Raw genomic sequence first — 20,703 nt, forward strand, 5'->3', positions numbered from 1 at the left:
TTATTTTATTTATTTATTTTTTGGGTAAACTGTCTATTTAATAACTAAATTGTTCCATTCTGTTTGATTGGTGAATTTGTTTTTTATTTTTTTTTAGGCTGTGAAAACTGGGTTCTTTCATTTTTAGATTTTAATTTTTATAAATTATATTAGAAAAAATAATTTGTTAACTTAAGAAAAATCTGAAAAGATGTATACATTGATGTATAAATGTTGAAAAGTTTTAAAAACAGTAACTTCGTTGACAGTTTTACTGTCTAGTCAAACACACTTGCCTCGTCCCTCATGATCAGGCTTCTACAGTCATTAGAAAGATCATTTATTGCTGATATTCCTATATAAACCTTTAAATAGCTCAAAAAATTCTAACAAACCTAATACAACATGAGACAAAGTGCCAAAAAGAAGAATAATGCAATTGCAATTTTTTAGCACATTTTTTTTTTGTGCATGATTTGTGCATTGGCTATTAATTATTAAAATCTTTACACATATGTTAAGTAGAGACACAAAAACAATGATTTCAAACAATGAATTAACAATAAATTATATAATAATAATAAAAAATAAAATAACAATAGAAAAAGAGAGATAATTCTTACCGCGTCTTTTTCTGGATTGCAAACCTTCACCCACATGATGTGATCCAACAGCCAATCAATGGGCTTGTCTTTGTAGAACATCAACATAAACTCCACGATCAGCGGCAAGTCTAATGACTTGAACATTTTACCTGAAACGAGCAAAGTAGATTCATGACTATCAACCAAATGAGACTAATAGCATAAGCTGAAACACATTCACCTCGGAGGGAGGTTTTGTGGGCATGCTGGACTGGAGTGAAAAATCAAAACTCTCCTTTAAACAAGGAACTCAAGGGAGGAAGGATGAAGGGCAAAAAACATTTAATGAAATCAAAAGCAAAGGGCGCTCTGAGAGTAATTACATTTTCATATTAACGATTCAAGGCTCTTTTACTAAGGTGGTGCAGCAAATAACTTTAGATGTTCTACATAAATTATAACATTTTCCTTAAAACATTAGATTAATTCAATTCCTACAATGCAATTAGATCAGATTCAGGAGGAAGGACGTTATTTTCCTGTATAACAGCATTTTTATTGGCCTCTAATTAAGTTTTTCAAAACTGTTTAGGTCACAGAGGAACTGATGTGGCCATTTCTGCTGGCTCAGGGCAAACATTCAGCCAGTAAATCAGCTCATTTTTGGTAATCTATAATGGAAGAGACATCTGTTTTTATGCATTATGAATTGCTGTCCAACATCAGCCACCCAGACAGTATCTCGAACAGAATCATCCTGCCTCTCCAGATGTCAAAACACACCAGCTATGATCTGACATCCTGGACTGATCCATTTCATCCCACAGATCAGTTTTCACTATCTTTTCACAACCATACAACTCTGAGTCTATAGTATAGTGTGCCAAAACCACCGGTATACAGAGAACAGAAAGGTGAAGTGTGTCATTTTTGTTTTTTTATGTTAAAACACTGTCTTGAATTGCAATCTAACATCTTAGTAAGCCATTCATGGCCTGATGTCACTGAAAAGTATACATACTGTGTTTCTGAGGCGCTACCAAAACATTTTTTAATGCAAGAACTTTACTGAACAGTAGAAAGTTACCATGTATAGAAATAAGACAACATTAAATAAATAAAACAACAATAAACAAATAAACAGCAACTAAGGGTTTTCTGCAAGTTTAAATTTTATTAAATTAAAGAATTTCAAGACATTCTTCATGATTAATTTCAGATTTCAGGAATTTATTGTCATGCAAAACTAATTTTCCAAGCATAATAATAATATTGATTGCTAAATTTGTCATGTATACACCAAACATCACATTTTCCTTTTTTGATTCAGAAAAAATCTCATATGTACAGACCTCAGAACAGTTTGCAATCCTATTTACAACTGAAATACACAGATGATTTTAATAGATGTTTCATAATTAACAAGCACCTGTATGTATGTGTAGGGGTGACAGGGAGGGCAGAGAGGTTTGGTAAGATTTGGTAGTAGTTTAGTATCATCAGTAGGATCGCTCATTAGTGCATGACCCGCCCACAGGCTAACATTGACCATTAGTGCTGGAGTATTGATCTGAGCACACACATATTTCCACACACACAATAAATGAACACTGAAAACACAAAGTAAAACAGAACGCTATCCAGACACAATGATTTAAGATCAATAATTAATTATAATAAATATTTCAACAAATAAATGCATAAACATCAATAAACTCTTCATAGATCTGTTACGGCACAGAGAGATTAAGCAGCCCTACAAGCGCCTTTGCTTTTAGACATTATAGTATCTTCAGCTTTCCATTTCTGCAAAACTTTGGCACCTATTCAAGGTTGTGTGTGTGTAATAAATGTTCTCTGTATCGAGAGCATGTGCTGGTTCACCTTCACATCGTCCCTGAGAAGCGTGGCGCCTGCTCACACAAACACACGCACACACAAAGGCTAAATCTAAAGGGAAACAGCCTTATCTGAAACAGTCAAATCAGTATTCACCTCCACATTTATTCAGAGACAGATTAAACAGCCCTCAGTCTATTTGCCTTTTTTTCTTTCTAAGTTAAATGAGTACATTACTACAGGTGTAAAGTATCTTTAACTAACTTAAAGAACACTTTCTTTTCTTCTGATGTTACTGTAATTCTGTGTGTACTTCTCTGATTTTTAATTTTTAATCAACATGAAATCAAAACTGATCATATCTACTTTCTTAATATATGTTTCTTATTCTGCATGACCGTATTTTAGATTTTAACAACTAACTTAGTAAACATCTAATTAGGAGTTTATTAAGAACAAACTCTTAGCTAATAGTGAATATGTGTTCACTAATCTAAAGTGTTAACAAAATAAATAATTAATAATTTAATAATCTAACTTTTAATTTTAAACTACTTAAGTCACAAACCTGCTTACTTGAATATATTTCATATTATCATTCCTTTTCACATTTCCATGTGTAAATGGGGTCAAGGTTTAGCTGGTCTATGCTGGTAGCTAAATGAACTACACGTCATGTGGACAAAAAGGATTTCCATTGACATTCATACAAAAATAGTCATGTTATCAGACTAGGTGAAATTTGGATCCACTCAATAAACAGAGCAATGAGACCCAGTTTTACACCTCCTAGTATGTCAAACCTACCAGTGGCTTACAGTTGACTTTCTCATATGCAAGTTCAATGTTCAAAGTATTTTAATGTCCAAACAACTACACTCTGTTAACGTTGTGGTAAAAACTCTTGGCTTGCACAAGTAAGACATGTTAAAGGGGTCATGAACTGATGATCATTTACATATAACAGGTCATCGTACTATAAAAACATCCTGTAAACTTTCTTGCTAGTCTGAAAATAGCTTATATTGAAGCCAATTTGCCAAAATGACAGGTTGAGAAATGTGCCACTTTATGATGTAATAGTGTGGCTAACAACGCCGCCACAGAAGAAGATCAACGCCTGCTTTTACATCAGCTGCATGTGCATGTAGTATAATAAGTAAAGCGGCAGAAACCAATCAATATACTGTAGACAAAAAGACACAAGAAGATGTTGTGGAGTGCAAAGTTGTGGAAAAATATTGCCTTTTTTTGTGCAAAATTTTGCATTGCCTTCCTTCTGATCCCAACATTAAGAAAGAATGGATAAACTTTATTTTTAATGACGTTCCAGATTGCATCAGTAAGAACTCGGTCCTTTTGTCACTTCGTTTTACCAACACTATCATTTACAAACAAGCCACAGTTCGAGATTTTCAGAAAGACTGAAATTAAAAGATAATGCTGTGCCAACTATATCGGATCCAAATGTAATGTTTCACCACATAAGTGTGAGTAAGTGTTTTTATTATGTGTTCACTATTGCTTTGTCTGTTATTACAGATCGTTTGATATGTATTGAGTATTTATGGGTTTTTAACCTAAATCACAGCAACATGTTAGCCAATCACAGCAGAGGGTGTTTACTTCTGAGTCTACAATCCGCCACGCCATGCATTCTGATGAAGGGGTTAAAAAACCAGGACAGAAAATAGCCTATTACTTCTAAATGGTGGTGTTTCTTAATGTAAAAATCTCAATAACATTATAAGTGGACCTCAGAGAACAGTACAAATTAATGAATAAAAGGCAGTTCATGACAGCTTTTTTTTTTTTTTTTTTTTTTTTTTTTTGAAATGAACGAACCCAGGAATTTCTACTACATATTTCTCTGTCAGAAATATTCTCTCCATCTGGAAAATGAGATGAATGTCTGAAGGTAATATAAAACGTACACAAACCAGCTCTATTTTTTTTTTTTTTTTTTTTACATAAGAAATCTCAGTAACACTGTATTTTAAGGTGTCATAATACAGAGTAATTACCTAATTAAGTACTTAGTAGTAGACGTTGTATTAACATGAAACATAATGTACTTACCATGTAAGTTATGGAACAGTCTGTAATTACATTTTGTAATTATGTTTAGCTGGTCAAAAGATTGGTATACGTGTTGCACACTTTATACAACGTTATTAAAAATTAAGTACACAGACATAAGCTACTTAAAATAAAGTGTATCAAGATTGTACTTAAGTGTACAAGTAGCTGTGTAACACACTCGGCCTTTGACATATGTGTAAGTACATTATGTAAGTACATTTTGTTTCATGCAAGTACAATGGCTACTACTAAGTACTTAATTAGGTAATTACTCTGTATTATGGACACCTCAAAATAAAGTGTTACCGAAATCTCTTATGCTCATCAAGTTTGCACTTACAAAATGCATAAATAATATTATTTGAATAATGTTTTAAATATACAAGTAGGAACACAAAATTATGAAATAATACAAAAAATATAATGACACTTTTAAATGTGAGACTAAAATTGCCAGCAGATGGCAGCAAGCCACTGTCTTAATGATTGAGTTGTTGAGTCATTTATTCAATTGATTTGTTCAAAATGGTTGATTCATTCAAAAAAAAAGTAAGAAACTATTTTTATAATTGGGTCAGTGCATCATTGATTCAAAAACGCGTTAGAAAAAATGCTAATTCATTCAGTAACGAAACACCACAGTGTGCAGAGAGACACAACTACAGCAAAAAAACAATATTTTCTCTACAATTTTAAATCACAATAACTTAATTTTTATTGAAATGTTGCCACTGACGCTTTGTAATGCTAACCATGCATATAATCGCTCTAAATGCTTGCGCGTATCCTAGAAAATCTGTGATTTGTTGATTCAGTAACAATAACCTAATTTGTTTTAGGTTAACTTGTTTAACTTGTTTTAATAGAAATGATTTGACCCCTAGCGCCTCCCCTGTTGTGAAATACTATCATTTTATTTATATAAAATATATTAAAATATATTAAATAAATATATTAAAATGTCTTTCTGAAAAATCAGCTTTGCCATTACAGGAATAAATTACATTTTAAAAATATATTCAAACAAAAAAATAATGTAATTGAAATAATATTTCGCTATGTTGCTTTTTACTGTATTTTGGTCAAATAAATGCTGCCTTGGTAAGCATAAGATATCAAAAGCATTGAAAATAAACTGAATTATCCCAAACTCTTGGCATAATATAAATAAACACACATATATACACATATGTGTGTGTACAAAAACACAATGTATCATTTTAAATGCACAGCAGTAAATTTCAATGCAGTGACTTACAGAGAATCAACACGTTTCTGCTCAGGATAGGTGGTGGATGTTTTGTTAGCCGCCTGCTGGGTTAATTGCCACTTTCTTGCCACTCAGGAAATGTGCACTACATTTAAGATGCACTGGCAGAAAAGTTTCTGCCAGGAACATAAATGTAACACTAAAGTAAAGAGCATACGTGTGTTTACACTGGTGTATGTGCATGTGCGAACAGCTTGGTCATGGCTGCGCTCCCGCTACCACTCCAATTAGCAGCTCGTGCGGACAGGCGGAGTGAGGCGTGATCCTGTCCGCTTCAGAAGAGAGAATCTGTTAGCGACAGCGCTCCGCTAGTCGCAACGCTGACTGACAGCAGGAAAAGAGAGATCCATCCAGACGGATTTGTCACGCCTGCAATCCCTGAGCTAAAATAGTTAGACTCCACGCTGGAAAGATCGTTGCGTTCACACTGTGAAATCATTAAAATCTAAATTTTGAGATACAATACTGACGTTATGCGTTTATGTATTTAAGGGGGGTTGCTAAGGCAAGCATTACTACTGCTATTTCTCATACTAATGCTCAGGGATTTTATAAACCACTAAGGCTATGTATTAAACTTTGGTACATTACTTATTCTATAACGTTTTTATTCAATTTATGAAGGTACGGTAAGTCAAAGGGTTATATATTTTATTGTAATTATACTATCATATTTTGCACATGCAACATTTGATTTAAATTTACCATTAATACAGATGCTGCATCCATTGTGTCCAACTAGGAGTGTGCGATACATATTGAAATTTTTTTGAAAACAACAATTAAAAAGTATTTTGCTGTGTTTTTATGCTGGTACCTCAGCTGGTTTATATATATATATAAATAATATAATATCACCAATAGTATGTTCCTATGTAGACTGCGGTTTCAGAACCACATTTCTAAGACCCTATTTTTTGTGACAGCCTGATTCAAGCATAAATTAATGCACAGGCTAGATCCAGGAAACTACTGATTTTTAATCTTTCCTTTTTATTTTTATGTAAGAGCTGGCATGAACTTGAGTGTTCGAGGCAGTGTCAGCAATCTCCATTTAGCTTATTTACCTGTGCATTGTTCTGGTGGGTGTTATAAAGTGGTATTTGTATTCAAATTATCTTACATTTATTAACATACTAACACACTAATTTGTAGCTCAATTGTTGTACCGTTTACTGCACTTTGTTATGTGTGTCCCACATTTGACGTGAACCGCTGTGCTGCAGCTAATGAACTGAAGTCTCACAAAGATACAAGTCTTTCTTTCCAAGAAAACTGAATTTAAAACCAGAATATACTGTATATAGAATATATTTAAATAAATTAGGTTAAATATTTCAAGAGGGATACCAACGGGTATGTTTAGACAGAAAGATGCTGCCACTTGTCATTAAAGGGATAGTTCACACAAACAGGTATGTTTAGATTTAGGAGTTGGTTAGGACAATAATTAAGTGCAGTGTTGGGAAGTAACTAGTTACATGTAACGGAATTACGTAATTTAATTACAAAATAAATGTAACTGTAATTAGTTACAGTTACTGAGAAAAAAATATGTAATTAAATTACAGTTACTTTTGAAAAATGCCAGTGATTACAAAGGGGATTACATCTGAATTTTTTCACACACCCACCCCACTTACAGATTTAATTGACTTCTTTTAAATTGCATTGACTGCTCAAAAATGAGACACCAATGTTTCAGGAGTTTAGGACACAGAATAGAACTTATTCTAGCTTATTCGATAACTGTTTTATTTCCTATTTGGGTTTATGCATAAACTTTATTTTTTAAGATTGTTTTTTTCCAAGGTATTGTTAGATGCTAGTGTTTTCTGTCATAACTATGCAAACATTTGATTTCAAACCCAGTATCACAGCTATTAAACTATTTCTTGTTATGATGTTATGTTATGATCTTGTTATGACATATAGTGCAACTGCGCTCACGGTGACCCGAGTTTGATTCCCGTCTCGAGGTCCTTTGCCGATCCCGCTCCCCTCTCTCCTCCCAGCTCTTTCCTGTCATCTCTCTACTGTCCTATCACAATAAAAGGCATAAAAAGCCCAAAAATATAAGTTAAAAAAAAAAAGTCTGAATTTGTGGTGGCTGTGCTTTAAATTAAATTATTACACAGCTCAGACTCTTTCGGCAACTTAAGTCAGTGCTACATGCTTGATAATTTTTCTTGGCAGAAGCTTTGCATTTGGTAAGATTAGCTAATAAAATATTAAAGCTTAATTCAATATTATGTGCACAGTTTCTTAATTCTGTCATCCTTGTATCGTGGACTTGCTCTGTTGTTTCATACAAACGCAGTTGCTGCCATTTTTTTTTTTTTTACACTATAATGGATTATAAGATAACTAACAAACTAGTACTACTATTTAATTATTTATGTGGTGAAATGTTGTGTAAGAAAACTGGTATGACTGCACTGTATCCCTAAAATGTCTAGTTTGAACTTGCTGTTTGCTAGCAACTGATTTCTTCATGGAAGCTTTGCGTTCAAATATTTCAACTCAGATCAGTGTTTTGTGTCTAATAATTTTGACACGAAACATCTAAATAGTCTATCAAGCAGCTGTGTAATAAGTGAGATAATGTACATTCAGCCAGTTGTTATCGCAAAATAAAGATCTATATTATCCCTTACTTATTATAATCTTAATTCAAGTGATAAAGGATTTTGAAAGTCTGACAGTAATCAGTGTTGAACTCTACTGTAAGGTTAACTCTGCCTGGTTTAAATGTTTCAAAATGATTAACAGTTGAAAATATTTAAAAATTTAGAAAAGTTATCAAAAAGTATTTAAAAGTAATGTTACATTACTTTAATAAAGTAATTGAAAAGTTACACTACTTATTACATTTTAAATCGAGTAACTTGTAATCTGTAACCTATTTCATTTCCAAAGTAACCTTCCCAACACTGATTAAGTGTATACATTAAGACAACTACATATTTCCTTAAAAAAAAATATATATATATACAGAATTGAATACCAAGTGCTATTAAAGGGCTCATTGGATGCCCATTTTCCACAAGTTGATATGATTCATTACGGTCTTAATGAAAAGTCTATAACATACTTTGGTTAAAATTTCTCAATGGTAGTGTAAAACAACACCCTTTTTACCTTGCCAAAATCAGCTCTGCAGAAATCAGTATGTTTTTTTTAAATGCAAATGAGCTCTGCTCGCCCCGCCCCTCTCTTTTGTGGAGTGATGAGCCATGCTCTGTTTACTTTAGCTGCATTTAGCCGCGTTTAGCCCTAGCACATTATTAGGACAGGCAAAGATCGCAAAGATTCATTAAAAGAACCCCTTATACTCACTTCTGCTGTAAGTAAAGCTGGATCACGAATTATTTGCACAAACAAGGATATATGTAGATCGGGAGGCGCATTCCCTTCACAAACAAACGTAATCCAATGCATCTTCAGCAGCTCAGATGTTGGAAGTAAATGATGACTACTATGTTCATTATTACATACAACAACAGAACAGCTCATTCGCTGTTTGTCTACATTCCTGTTCCGGCATCGAAACAATGGCGGACTGTTACAGCTCATTCAGGGCGGGTCTGAGGTAAGACGTCAGTGTCAATCAACTATCGTGGGAGCGGCCTCTGTTGGTGTGACGTCACACAGACAGGAAGCTGAGAATGGCTTGATTTGAAAAAGGGAAAAATATTTTTACAGATTAATTAAAAACCACTGCATGGATTTTTATCATTATAGGGTAGATGTGTATACACACTGCCAACACACATTTATGTTCAAACAACATGTAAAAGTGAATTTTGCATCCGATGACCCCTTTAAATAGTATGAGCCGCTAATACATACATATACACAAAAATAAATAATAAATAAAATAAAATAAAATAATAATAATACAAAAAACTATAGGGTCCTAAAAATGTGGTCCTGAAACTGCAGTCTCCAGTTGTGCAGGAATACCCTTAGGTGGCAGCAAGTCCCTGTCTGAATGAAGTGATTCATTCAAAATAGCTGATTTATTTAAAAATTAAGCAAGTGTCTTTATACATGGATCAGTGAATCATTGATGCAAACGATTTGTTCAAAAACAGATTCGTTCAGGAATGAAACATGGCAGTGTTGCTCTAAGGTAGGGGTGTATGATATGGCGATTTTTGATCGTGGACGATGAAAATCTGCTTTTGGAGAAATATCATAGGATTGCGCTATTCTATCAGCTGACGTTCACCTCCATCACAATATACTGTACAACACGACATACATTACCGTCAGTGTTAACTCAGCGGTAGAGATACACTCACAGGACACCGAATTTATTCAGTCACAAAAGTACATTATTTGCTTTATAGTCTTGCATTTAATTCGCATGCTGTTCTGACGTGGGCTTTTCCAGTGCTCATACACCTGAAGCGTGCACACTTAAAAGCCTGTCAAATAGCGGCTAATTACTGAACTAAGTTATGTATCGTGTCCGATTGCGCACAAGGTTTACATATAAACACAGTTGCTTATGTCTACAGTGAAAGTAAACAACTCAGAGAAAAACGGATGTGTGCCTGTATATTAGATGCCGAAGCTCTTAAAGCGACAATACTAAAGTGTCAGGGCTCTGGGCTGATCAGCCAGACTTTGTCTGTCTGTTTGTGTTTCTGTTTGTCATGTGTTCCTTTGTTTGTCATGTCTTGGTCCCGCCCCTTATTTCATTTTAATCTATTTGCCTTACCTGCCATTGCTTGTTATCCTGCTCATTGATTGCCCTACTTATTCCTTTTGTGTGTATTGTTCTGTGCCAGACTGTTGTTCGCTTAGCATTAAGTTGTTTTTCTCTTGTCAGTTTGTCCAGTTTTGGTTTTTCCTGTTGGCTCCAGGACTCTCTGCCTGTTCTGTCCACCTTCTCTGTCAATCCCTTGCCTGGCTTCATCTATCTGATTTGTGCTCCTGGCCTGCCTGGGATACTGAGGTTTCATCTCCAGGCCTGATTCTGTTGGATTTGTCATCTGGATCTCCCTCCAACCTGACTCTGGCCTTCCAAGCCTGTACACCTGCTTGTTCCTGGAGATTTCATCTGGTTACCTCTGCCACTGTGAGGTTTTCCAATGGCCTGATCTACTTCCCTCATTTTCTGGTACTGAGTGCCCAACTGGTTTTGACCTCCGCCTGTCCTGACTTCAGCAGCAGCCTGCACCTATGTGGTTTTGCCTCCAATAGATTCTCCTGCCATTCTGTGACCATTGCTTGGCTGAAGATTTTTTTTTTTTTACTATTTTGGGCTGTTTTTGCTGAGTTTGCTTTTTCAAATAAATTCATATTATTCACCTGTGTTTGAGTTCTCTCTCTGTTACTGTCCATGACAGAAAGATGCTGCCGCTTGTCATTAAAGGGATAGTTCACACAAACATGACAATTCTGTCATTATTTACTCATTTACATGTCGTTCCAAACCTGTATTAATTTCTTTCTTGTGCTAAACACAAAATAATATATTTTGATAATGTTCAACAGAAAAAAGAAACTCATTCAGGGTTAAAACAACCTGACAGTGAGTAAATGATGGTATAAAAATAAAAAACTACAACAGAATTTACAGACAGATGACATAATTTTCATTTGTGGGTGATCTATTCTTATAATGTTAATAAAACAAAACACAAAGAGAAACATTACTCTTGACTGAAGAACATTAATACAGTTGTTTTAAAAAGAATCATTGTACAGTTAATTTATATAGTGTATAAGTATATAGTGTTTCACTTTTTATATTTCTTAATTCAATTTCTTGAATGTTACTACTAAATACACCTACTGTACCTGAGAAAATAAAGCACTGTTTGTTTTATTTGTATTATGTTTATTTGTAAAGTGTATCTTTGTTCTTATTTATTAATAACAAAGATAATGACAAAGATTTTTATCTTCGCTCACTTTGGCCTAAATATGTGCCATTCTTTTTTATTTTATACTTTGTTTTTAAAAAAAGGGAAATTAGTTTGGCTGTACCACTCAGACAACTTGCAAAATAGTAAAACCAACCATAAAATTGTGACATCTTTAAAAAAAAAAAAAAAAAAAAAAATTGTGATATGATATTTTTTCCATATCACCCACCCCTACTCTGAGGTGCACAAATGTCCCGCTCCGGCTTTGTATGGAACTATTTTCATTGGCAAATCTAAAAAAACCCAACAACACTGTGTCTAAAATGTAACGTATTCAACTTCTTCAACTGTTGTAAAAAATTATCACATTTGCAATTGATTTTACACGCTAATATTTATTAATATATATTTTTTCTTTCATAACTTGAATTATAGGGCCATTCTAACCACATTCTAAAAGGCTTCATCATGCAGTGAATGCTTTTGAACTTTCAAGACGGTTTTGTTTGTCAGTGACATACTCAATATGTCATTCTGCACATTGGTAAAACTACAATTACAATATTATCACAGACAATAAATAGCCTACTGAACGCATTCTAAGTGCATTTAACTTGTAAATACAATCTTTCTGACATGACTTGAGTGCACCATAGTAAACAGAATATTCCAACAATCAGAACCTTAGTAATTACATAATGATACATTAGCAACCAACCATAACACCCTAGCAAACACCTAACGATGATCAAGAAATCACCTGCAGTAGGAACTACAATGGTTTCGGATATAAACACCTAGCATGATGGTGAGCTTAGTATGGGTAGGTGTTCTTTACAATTACTTCAGTAATGTAAAAATGTAGTTGTATATGCGATTGTGTGGGTGGGTGGTTGAAATGACAGTGCACTGAAAATGTGCGTGTGTGAGTGTGATACAGGCAGAGAGCAGCATCAATCACAGCTTCAGTGCTGCTTTGGGACCTATTAGAGTAAAAGAGCAGAGAAAGACTCTAGAGAAATGTGTGTGTGTGTGTGTGAGACAGAAATGAGCTGACTTGAGAAAGGTGTTAATACCCAGAACCGACTGGGTCATATGCTCTGGTGTTCAGAGCAAGAGTGTGAAATGCATCATGGGGATATATCTTTGATTTGGCACGTCAACTTGTTTCTTTTATGCTCTTAGGGCATATTACTCTCAACCTCATCTGGCTTGGCAGCCTTCTTGCTAAGATTATTACAAAAATTATCAGACCTCTTGATCAGGCCTGAGGCTGCAAAAACCAGTTCACACTTTCTTAACACAGTTTAGATGTTTTGTTGCTGCTTCAAGATGCCCTACCAGCTCTAGCCAGCTTCTAGTCTACAAGCAAGCAACTAGCCAACTAGTAATGTCTGCCACTAGCAGACATTACTAAGTATCAAGCATCTAGACCAGCTTGGACCAACTAGAATCCAGCAGGGCAGGTTATTTTGACTTGTTTGTTAGTTAACACATGAACTGGTCATGAGGAGGAACATGACTAAAACTCATGAGCTCAAACCAGATCCATAGCAAATGGATACAAGCTGTAGACAATCCCAGATGAACCAACACAAATAGACTTGTGTTTGTCTCCTGGCCGCTAAGACGAGGCTGATGTCAGACCGTTTGTTTAAATTTAGTCGGCTAACAATGAACAGTTTGTTTGCAGTCAGACCTTGTGATGGGGTAAAAATACCCATTGAAAATGTATTTGAGCGCTTGTCAAACCCACACAACATCAGTCAAACAAAGCAACACAAATAATGAACAGTTATTATTTAAGTTAATTTATTAATATACTATTATTTATTGTTAGTTCATGATGTATTAATTAATACTAACATACACAGAATAAATGGTAAAACAGATTATCCGTTTTCTCTACTAGAATAAATTATGTATGTGAATGTGAACCAATCAAGTACTCGAAAATGACTTTGATGTTGACGTAACTGAAACAATAACTGAAAGCATGCTTTGCATGGGACTTGAATAAAATGAGTAAAATGTTGAAATTAATTATTTCAAGTATTAAGTTAAGAGGAAAGGCACAGAGGATGAGGATGATTTTGGTGTTTTAAAGTCCCCCTGTAGTCAACATTTTTATCCCTTAAAACTGATCTTTGAACATCAAAAAGAAATATTTAAATGTTTTTCTTGTGAAAATAATTTTCTCATGCCTTAAAACAGCTTGAATGTAACTCTACTCCCTTGTCTAATTTACTATACATGGCTCTATGAATATGCTAATTAGCCCCTCCCCCACACAGTCACACCAGCCAGAGCCCCGTGATCCACTAACTGAACTGTAGTAAACGCGATATGATAGCGAAACACGGATAATGACCGATAAAACTATGTTTTTACTAGCGGACCACGACAGTGGATACTGTAACATTTGTTACAAAATGCCTTGAAGGCTCGATTGCAGCCTAGTTTGAGATTTCAGTTCATGCCTGCGAGCATATTGCCGCAGGTTATTTTTCAAGTTAGCGGTTAACGCCTAGCAGTTGTGCTCTATTTAGAGCTCTACATGCTCTATTAAATGCTCTATTTAATATTTGGTTTTGTGCTGATAATCCTATTGGTATATTTTGCATGCTAATGATAGGAATCTATTCTTTGACGTGACTGGTTACTGAAGTTTGTGAGGTAGCAAAAAAGGGCTGTTTCAAACCACATTTCTGGGACAACTTTTGGAAAACTACAGTTTTTAGGGAGAAAATACTCAGCAATGGTGTTGATTAATGGACTGGCACATGGTTTGTCTAAAAGCATATTAAAAACACCACATAGAGAAATAAACAACATAAAAATCTTGATTTTCACTACAGGGGGACTTTAATCAAGGAGCACTGAATACGACTTGGTAATGCTAATATGTGCTACTGCTAGTAAGAGTTTGCATGCTAGCTAGTACAGTCTGTTGACATTACACATAAAAAATATTTGAAACTGAATAAATCAGTTCTGTCAGGGAACCATGTAATACTACTTTGAGACCATTTAATTGGATCACTTAAAAATAACTTTCCATTTAAAGGAGTCATACGATGTTTTAAAAATAACGTTATTTGTGTATTTGGTGTAATTTGGTGTAATTTGCAGTTCAGTGCACTGTGATTGGCCGAATACCATAAGCATATGACGAAAATGTTACACCCTTTACCATGTTGTGATGCTGTGCCCTGGCGTGACGAGACAAAAACAACAAAACCTATTATAAATATAGCAATTGTTGCATCCATTGATCCACCATGCCTGCATTTGTGATTGTAGACATGACAAACAATAAGCGCTACTATACACTGTTCAACTCGCATTTGAATAGCCAGTTGCAAATTCTTTAAATATGAAAATGTACTCACAGGCTGTGAGTCAGAAGCACATAGTCCTTGCAAAGTTGGAATTGCCCCACTTTAAAGTGGTGCACAGCCAGCATTGTAGGCTTCTATCCCAGGTTCAGGAAACAGTCCTCCGTAAATGTGCTTCACACACTTGAATATTTTCATTGTACTGTTCTGGAATGTGCTGTAAATATAACTTAACCACTGATTTCTAGTTGTGTACTCATTTGGAAGGCCAAACTAATTTCTTTCGCTTTCGCAACAAAACACACAGCGTCTCCACAACATGGCGGCTGCAACAATACTATAGTGAGAATAAAAGTTATGCCTTCTTTCTTTGCATAAACATTTGGGTGGTGTTATGCAGATATTCCCACACAGTGATGCAGATTTGTGGGGGGGCATGTTTGAATGAGCCGTTTTAGGAAGACGTGGCTGAGTCTTAACTTTTATAAAGAATATTTCTTAAGGTTTGAGACTTTAATCTTTGCAACTTTACAGATCTTATATATGCACAAACAGCTTGTAACACTCCAAAGACAAAGGAAAACATGAAAAGGGGTCATATGACCCCTTTAATTCAATGAGCTTTTTTTTTTTTTTTTGTGAAATTTACTAGGAATCTCTGAGTGAAAAATGTTTCAAAATAAATCCTACACTAAAACTTTTCAAAGACCTTTATTTTCAGTTCATATGTATGTGAAATGTGTAATAGAGGTGGGAGATCATCAGTCTTCGATCATCAGTAATAATCAAACAGCAATAATGCTGAGAAACATCCACAACTGTGTCTATCTGGAAGCTTTTAGATAGTTAAAGCACTCTGAGATACTGTAAGTTCTTTTCGTTTATAGCCTGTAATGTGTTTCTTTGTTCCCATTTATTACTTTATATTTGGCAAGATGTATGTTTTGAAGCTATATTTAGTGGTTTATAAATCATAACTGTTTTGATTTACTATTCATCTGAAATTATTTTAAAAGTAGCCTACTTAAGTAATTAAAAAAAAAAAAAAAAAAAGCACAAATAAATTTGAAATGAAAATGACAATATGATTTGTAATCACAACAAATACTTTGTTTTTAAAGTACTTTGTTTTTTAAGTAAAGTAGTCACACATTGGGAAAAAGAATAAATGATGATGATAATCACATTATCGTTGCATCAGAGCCCTCGGAATCATAACCAAATCATAAGCAAGGTGCCTAGAGACTCTCATCCCTAATATATATGCGAGTTTGCTTTTTTTAAGATGTATAACAGAGGTTGATGCACAAATATGACTATTGGGATGGAAGTGTAGATCAAACTGCAGAGCACTGCACTAGCAACACCAAAGTCATGGATTCCAATCCTTTAGATACCTTTGGATAAAAGCAACAAACTAATCCATAAAATGTAAAGTGAGGATCAGTCGCTAAGTGCTGGGGTTCTTCTAAGCAGTGAAGTAGACCTTTTTTAGAGCTTTGAGGTCACGTCATCCATGCGTCACCTGATTTAATCACTTTCTGTCTTATACAGGTGTTGTTCAGATATACAGTAAGACTTCATGCCGTCTTCATTTTCTCTTCTAACGTGCCGACTCATTGGCCCAGCAGTGAATAACCACTTCTCTAAACCGAGAGCTCTCAAAATCAATCCTTTTCCCCATGCCATCCCCGGAGGCCCTCAGCCAGTTTGACACAGCACTGATCACCATCATCAACATAATTAGCCTTCATATCAAACACAGATCATAAGAGAGCAATTATTTTGGCTGCCATTTCAAAGTGAGCTTCACAGGTTTGATTTGGAGAGGGAAGAGTTTCAGACTCCAGTTTCTCTAATTGAACCCCAACTGACTATCAAGACTTTACACAAGAGTTTAGACCACTTAGGGTTAGGGATGAAATGGGTAAAGCATTGACATTCACCAACACACACTGCTGTGAAGCTATCAGTGTTGAACAAAGGACCCAAGAGAGGAAAAGGCTCAAAACATTAACTTAAACACTCTGCCAGTCACCAACCATCTTGGTGGACGCAGAACAGGTCAGAAGAAGCTCAGGACAAAGGGTCAGTAATCATGTGAGAGTACAGCCCACAGGTGCTGGGGCGACAAGCAACAGCAGGGAAATGTGAAACCAGTCTCAGAAACACCGGACGGGTGTCAGGGAGGGAGACTGCAGCAGGCATCTGGACAGAGAATAGGCAGGACAAATGACAAGCTGAGACTTTTACTAGACTCAGGAATAAACACTGGCAGGTAATGACCAACAATAATCTGGTGAAGAATAGAAAACCCTGGTTCTGTGACCTAAATAGCAGAGAAATCAGAGCAAAGATAAACGAGTGTACGTCAATACTCACTCACGCTGATTGCAATCACAAACAGCTGAGCACGAGTGCATGAGTGGAGTGGGGAATAAAAATATGATCAAACCCAGCTCATGACAATAGTGTTCACACTCACATCATAGAACCATAAAATATGTTAAACCATATAACATGCTGTGTAGTGGTTCCCACACCTTGGTTAACTTCAAATTCAAGGACCTTTCAAGGACTTTCCAGGTCCAATACCCTTAATGTGGGGACACATTTCAAGTGAAAGCAAGGGTACATTGTGTTACCTTGTAAGATACACTGTTACAGTTTTCATGTCTCAAATACAACTATGCAAAAAAGCATTTATTTATAAATTTTTTTGCATTTATTTTTGCATTTTATTTATATGACAGAGATCTGATATTCTATTTGTCGTATTTCTGTTTTGCATAAAACTGAGGAATATTCGTCTCTGCACCTGGCCAAGTGATGGTCCTTTGGATCTCTGGCAAGCAATTTTTTGCAATCTTAATTATTATAACTAAAAAGCCCCCAAAGTAGCGCAATGACCATATCCCACATCAAAACTCAAAATATTTCATTTCCATACCTAAATGTATTTTTTACAGTCACCCTTGTGCAGACTGATCATAAACACAGCTAAAAGGCTTCCTACCTTCCAAAACTTAATATCTTGCACAGTTTTATCACAGGTAGAATGCAAAATGTTTCAATACAAACATTTCAGTCAAAGGTAATTTATGCAATATTTCAAACATTTAACCTAAGGGAGAAAAATCAACCCTTCGCAACAGTTTAAAATAAGCCCAATTCCATGCAAAAAAAATGCAGATTTGGCAACCCTGCATCCAACACAAGATACAGGAATCAGATTTAACTAATCGTGGGTTAAGACAAGAGTAAAAAGAGATGACTGACAAATCATGCTGGAGGATTTAATGTGCTCATATCTGTGCTCCCTTTATACAGAGTATATGTGATCTCGAAATTGAACGTGAAAGTGAATAGCCACTCATACACCACATACGATAGCGTGTACCCTTATGCGTAAAAAAAAAAATTATATTCAGCGGGAACGGGATCAAGAAAACAGTTCAGCAAATAAAGCTTTAATCTAAAAAGCAAAATCCCAGATATTTTGGGCAATAGAAATCCTGGCTGGACGCATTTTTTTAGGTCCAAAAAGAGGACATTTCTGGGGAAAAGAGGACGTATGGTCACCCTAACTAACGGAAATCAAGCAAGGTAGTATGCATAGACCATGAAATGTTGGCAAAATAACACATTCAGGCCAGGAGGGAATAATATGGAATTTTTTTCCAGAAAACTTTCAAGGATTTCAAGGACCCGTGGGAACCCTGTGTGATAACAATGCATATATACTTTCAATCGTTTTACTACGCTTTTGTGTTTTTTGGTGTGTTTTCATTGTTTTACACAGTGCTGAAAGTCAACAGCATGAAGCACAGTACACTCATAAGCGTTTATACTGAAATCATAACTTTTCCGTATCAACCCATGTCTATTTTGACCATGGGGGATGCACTGTCACTTTAATTCAATGTGAGCAGCACAGCTAAAAAAAACATAACAGCACCAAAAGTATGGTAACACTGCTGCTCTGCTACACAATCCTTAAATATCCTAACAAGTGCAAAAAAAAAAAAAATCCTTTTAAATGAATAGTCCAGGTTTATTATTTCAACCACAAATTCAGAAAAGTTGGGACATTTTGTGAAATGCCATAAAATCAAGAATATTATATCTGTTCACTCTCTTTAACCATTATTTAACCAGTATTTTTTTTATTTTCATGGGTGCAACACACTCCAAAAAAAGTTGGGACAGAGGCATATTTAACACTGTGTCATATCAACTTTCCTTTTAAATCACAATATTTAATTGTTTGGCAATTGAGGATACTAATACTTCAAGATCTGCAAGAAAACTGGCTAGATAAAATGCTCAGCAGTCTGTGATTGTCGTTGACTAAATTATGTGTGGTAGTTGGTGAAAGACATAAATTCTTTTCTATTGAGAAATGTGATGTTTGATTTGTTCGACAGTTTTGTATGAAATTTGGCACAAAGTGATGAGACATGATCCAACTTTGCTTGCAAATACTGAAATGCTCCTTTTATACCCAAACATGATATCCTCACCTATTTCCATTTCACCTGCTTACTGTGAACTGTTTCAAAACAGTTTAACTTTGGACATTCCTTTTCACTTTTATTTTGAAATTTATTTTACCCAACTTTTTTGGAGTGTACTATAGCCATAAAAATCAAATTTTGTTTATATTTACAAAATAAAATAAAAGGCTGGCCAGTGAAAACATTGGATTTTTTTTCTTTGTACTTTATTAGATTAAATAAAGGTTAAAGAGAATGAACAGATAATATTTTCTTAATTTTATTACATTTCACCAAACGTCCCAACTTTTCTGGAATTGGGGTTGTACAAATTACATTATGCTTTTTTTTAAAAAATGTTAAGATAAAGCACTTACAATGGATGTTTTCTGAAGATTTAAATAAATAGATATTACGTTGATATATAAAAGAAGCTTATTTAATTATACAATTCAAGGTGTTGTATGTAATAGTTTGACTGTACTGAAGCATAAAAATACCACAATAAATATGCAGATATTTAGGAAACATGCAAATTTTCACATACTTGTTTCTCTGAAAAACCACCGCCAGTTATTTCACATTCAAATGTGTGTTCCGTGTCGGAATTTCTGTTTTTGTTGAGTTGCCATTTGACAGGAAACAAATCATGTTGCAGCCATGTAATCGAGCAAAGAAACTGAGTCTGAGATCACACTGAGTCTGAGATCACATTGATCACATGAGTCTGAGATTCTACCCAACCTAAAAAGCCTCAGCAATGATAACACGGATAAAAGAACGCATCACCTTACACTGCAACCTGAGGAGGAGGGGGTGTGAGAAACAACGCTCTTTAATATTTTGAATCTGGACTGCAGTAACCTTTTCAACCACTAGCTGTCAATATTACATCCTATATTCATAAAACAGCAAGTATCCAGATGACCTACCGCTGTACATCCAGTGAGATTCTGAATTACATTTCTGTTATTGGATAAACTAATATATAGGAAATATACGGTGATAACGGTTATCGTTTCAAAACAAATGCTGGAATAAATTCATTACTTTCTCTTCTGTTTGTGTAGTCTGGTTCTAGGACTGTCAGGTTTGGGTCTGGCTCTTGGGTCACCCCGACTCTTGGAAAGTGCTCAGGTGGAAACTAATGTGAACTTTATGAGAGTTGGTAACAATTCAGTTTCAAAGAGACAAAATGACTTTCTCGTTCAAAGATGAAGCTCTGGAGATATT

At 35.0% G+C, this 20,703-nt stretch overlaps 1 protein-coding gene across 1 annotated transcript in view; it reads right to left on the reverse strand.

Annotated features, from left to right (window-relative positions):
* Positions 1-20,703, reverse strand: part of mgat4b (alpha-1,3-mannosyl-glycoprotein 4-beta-N-acetylglucosaminyltransferase B) — a 160,672-nt gene that overhangs the window by 25,960 nt on the left and 114,009 nt on the right. The window contains exon 9 of the mRNA XM_051104441.1: positions 603-733. Coding sequence (XP_050960398.1) covers positions 603-733 — 131 coding nt within the window. The remainder of the gene's footprint in view (positions 1-602; positions 734-20,703) is intronic.

The sequence above is a fragment of the Labeo rohita genome, unplaced genomic scaffold, assembly GCF_022985175.1.
Source record: "Labeo rohita strain BAU-BD-2019 unplaced genomic scaffold, IGBB_LRoh.1.0 scaffold_72, whole genome shotgun sequence".
NCBI classification, from domain to species: domain Eukaryota; kingdom Metazoa; phylum Chordata; class Actinopteri; order Cypriniformes; family Cyprinidae; genus Labeo; species Labeo rohita.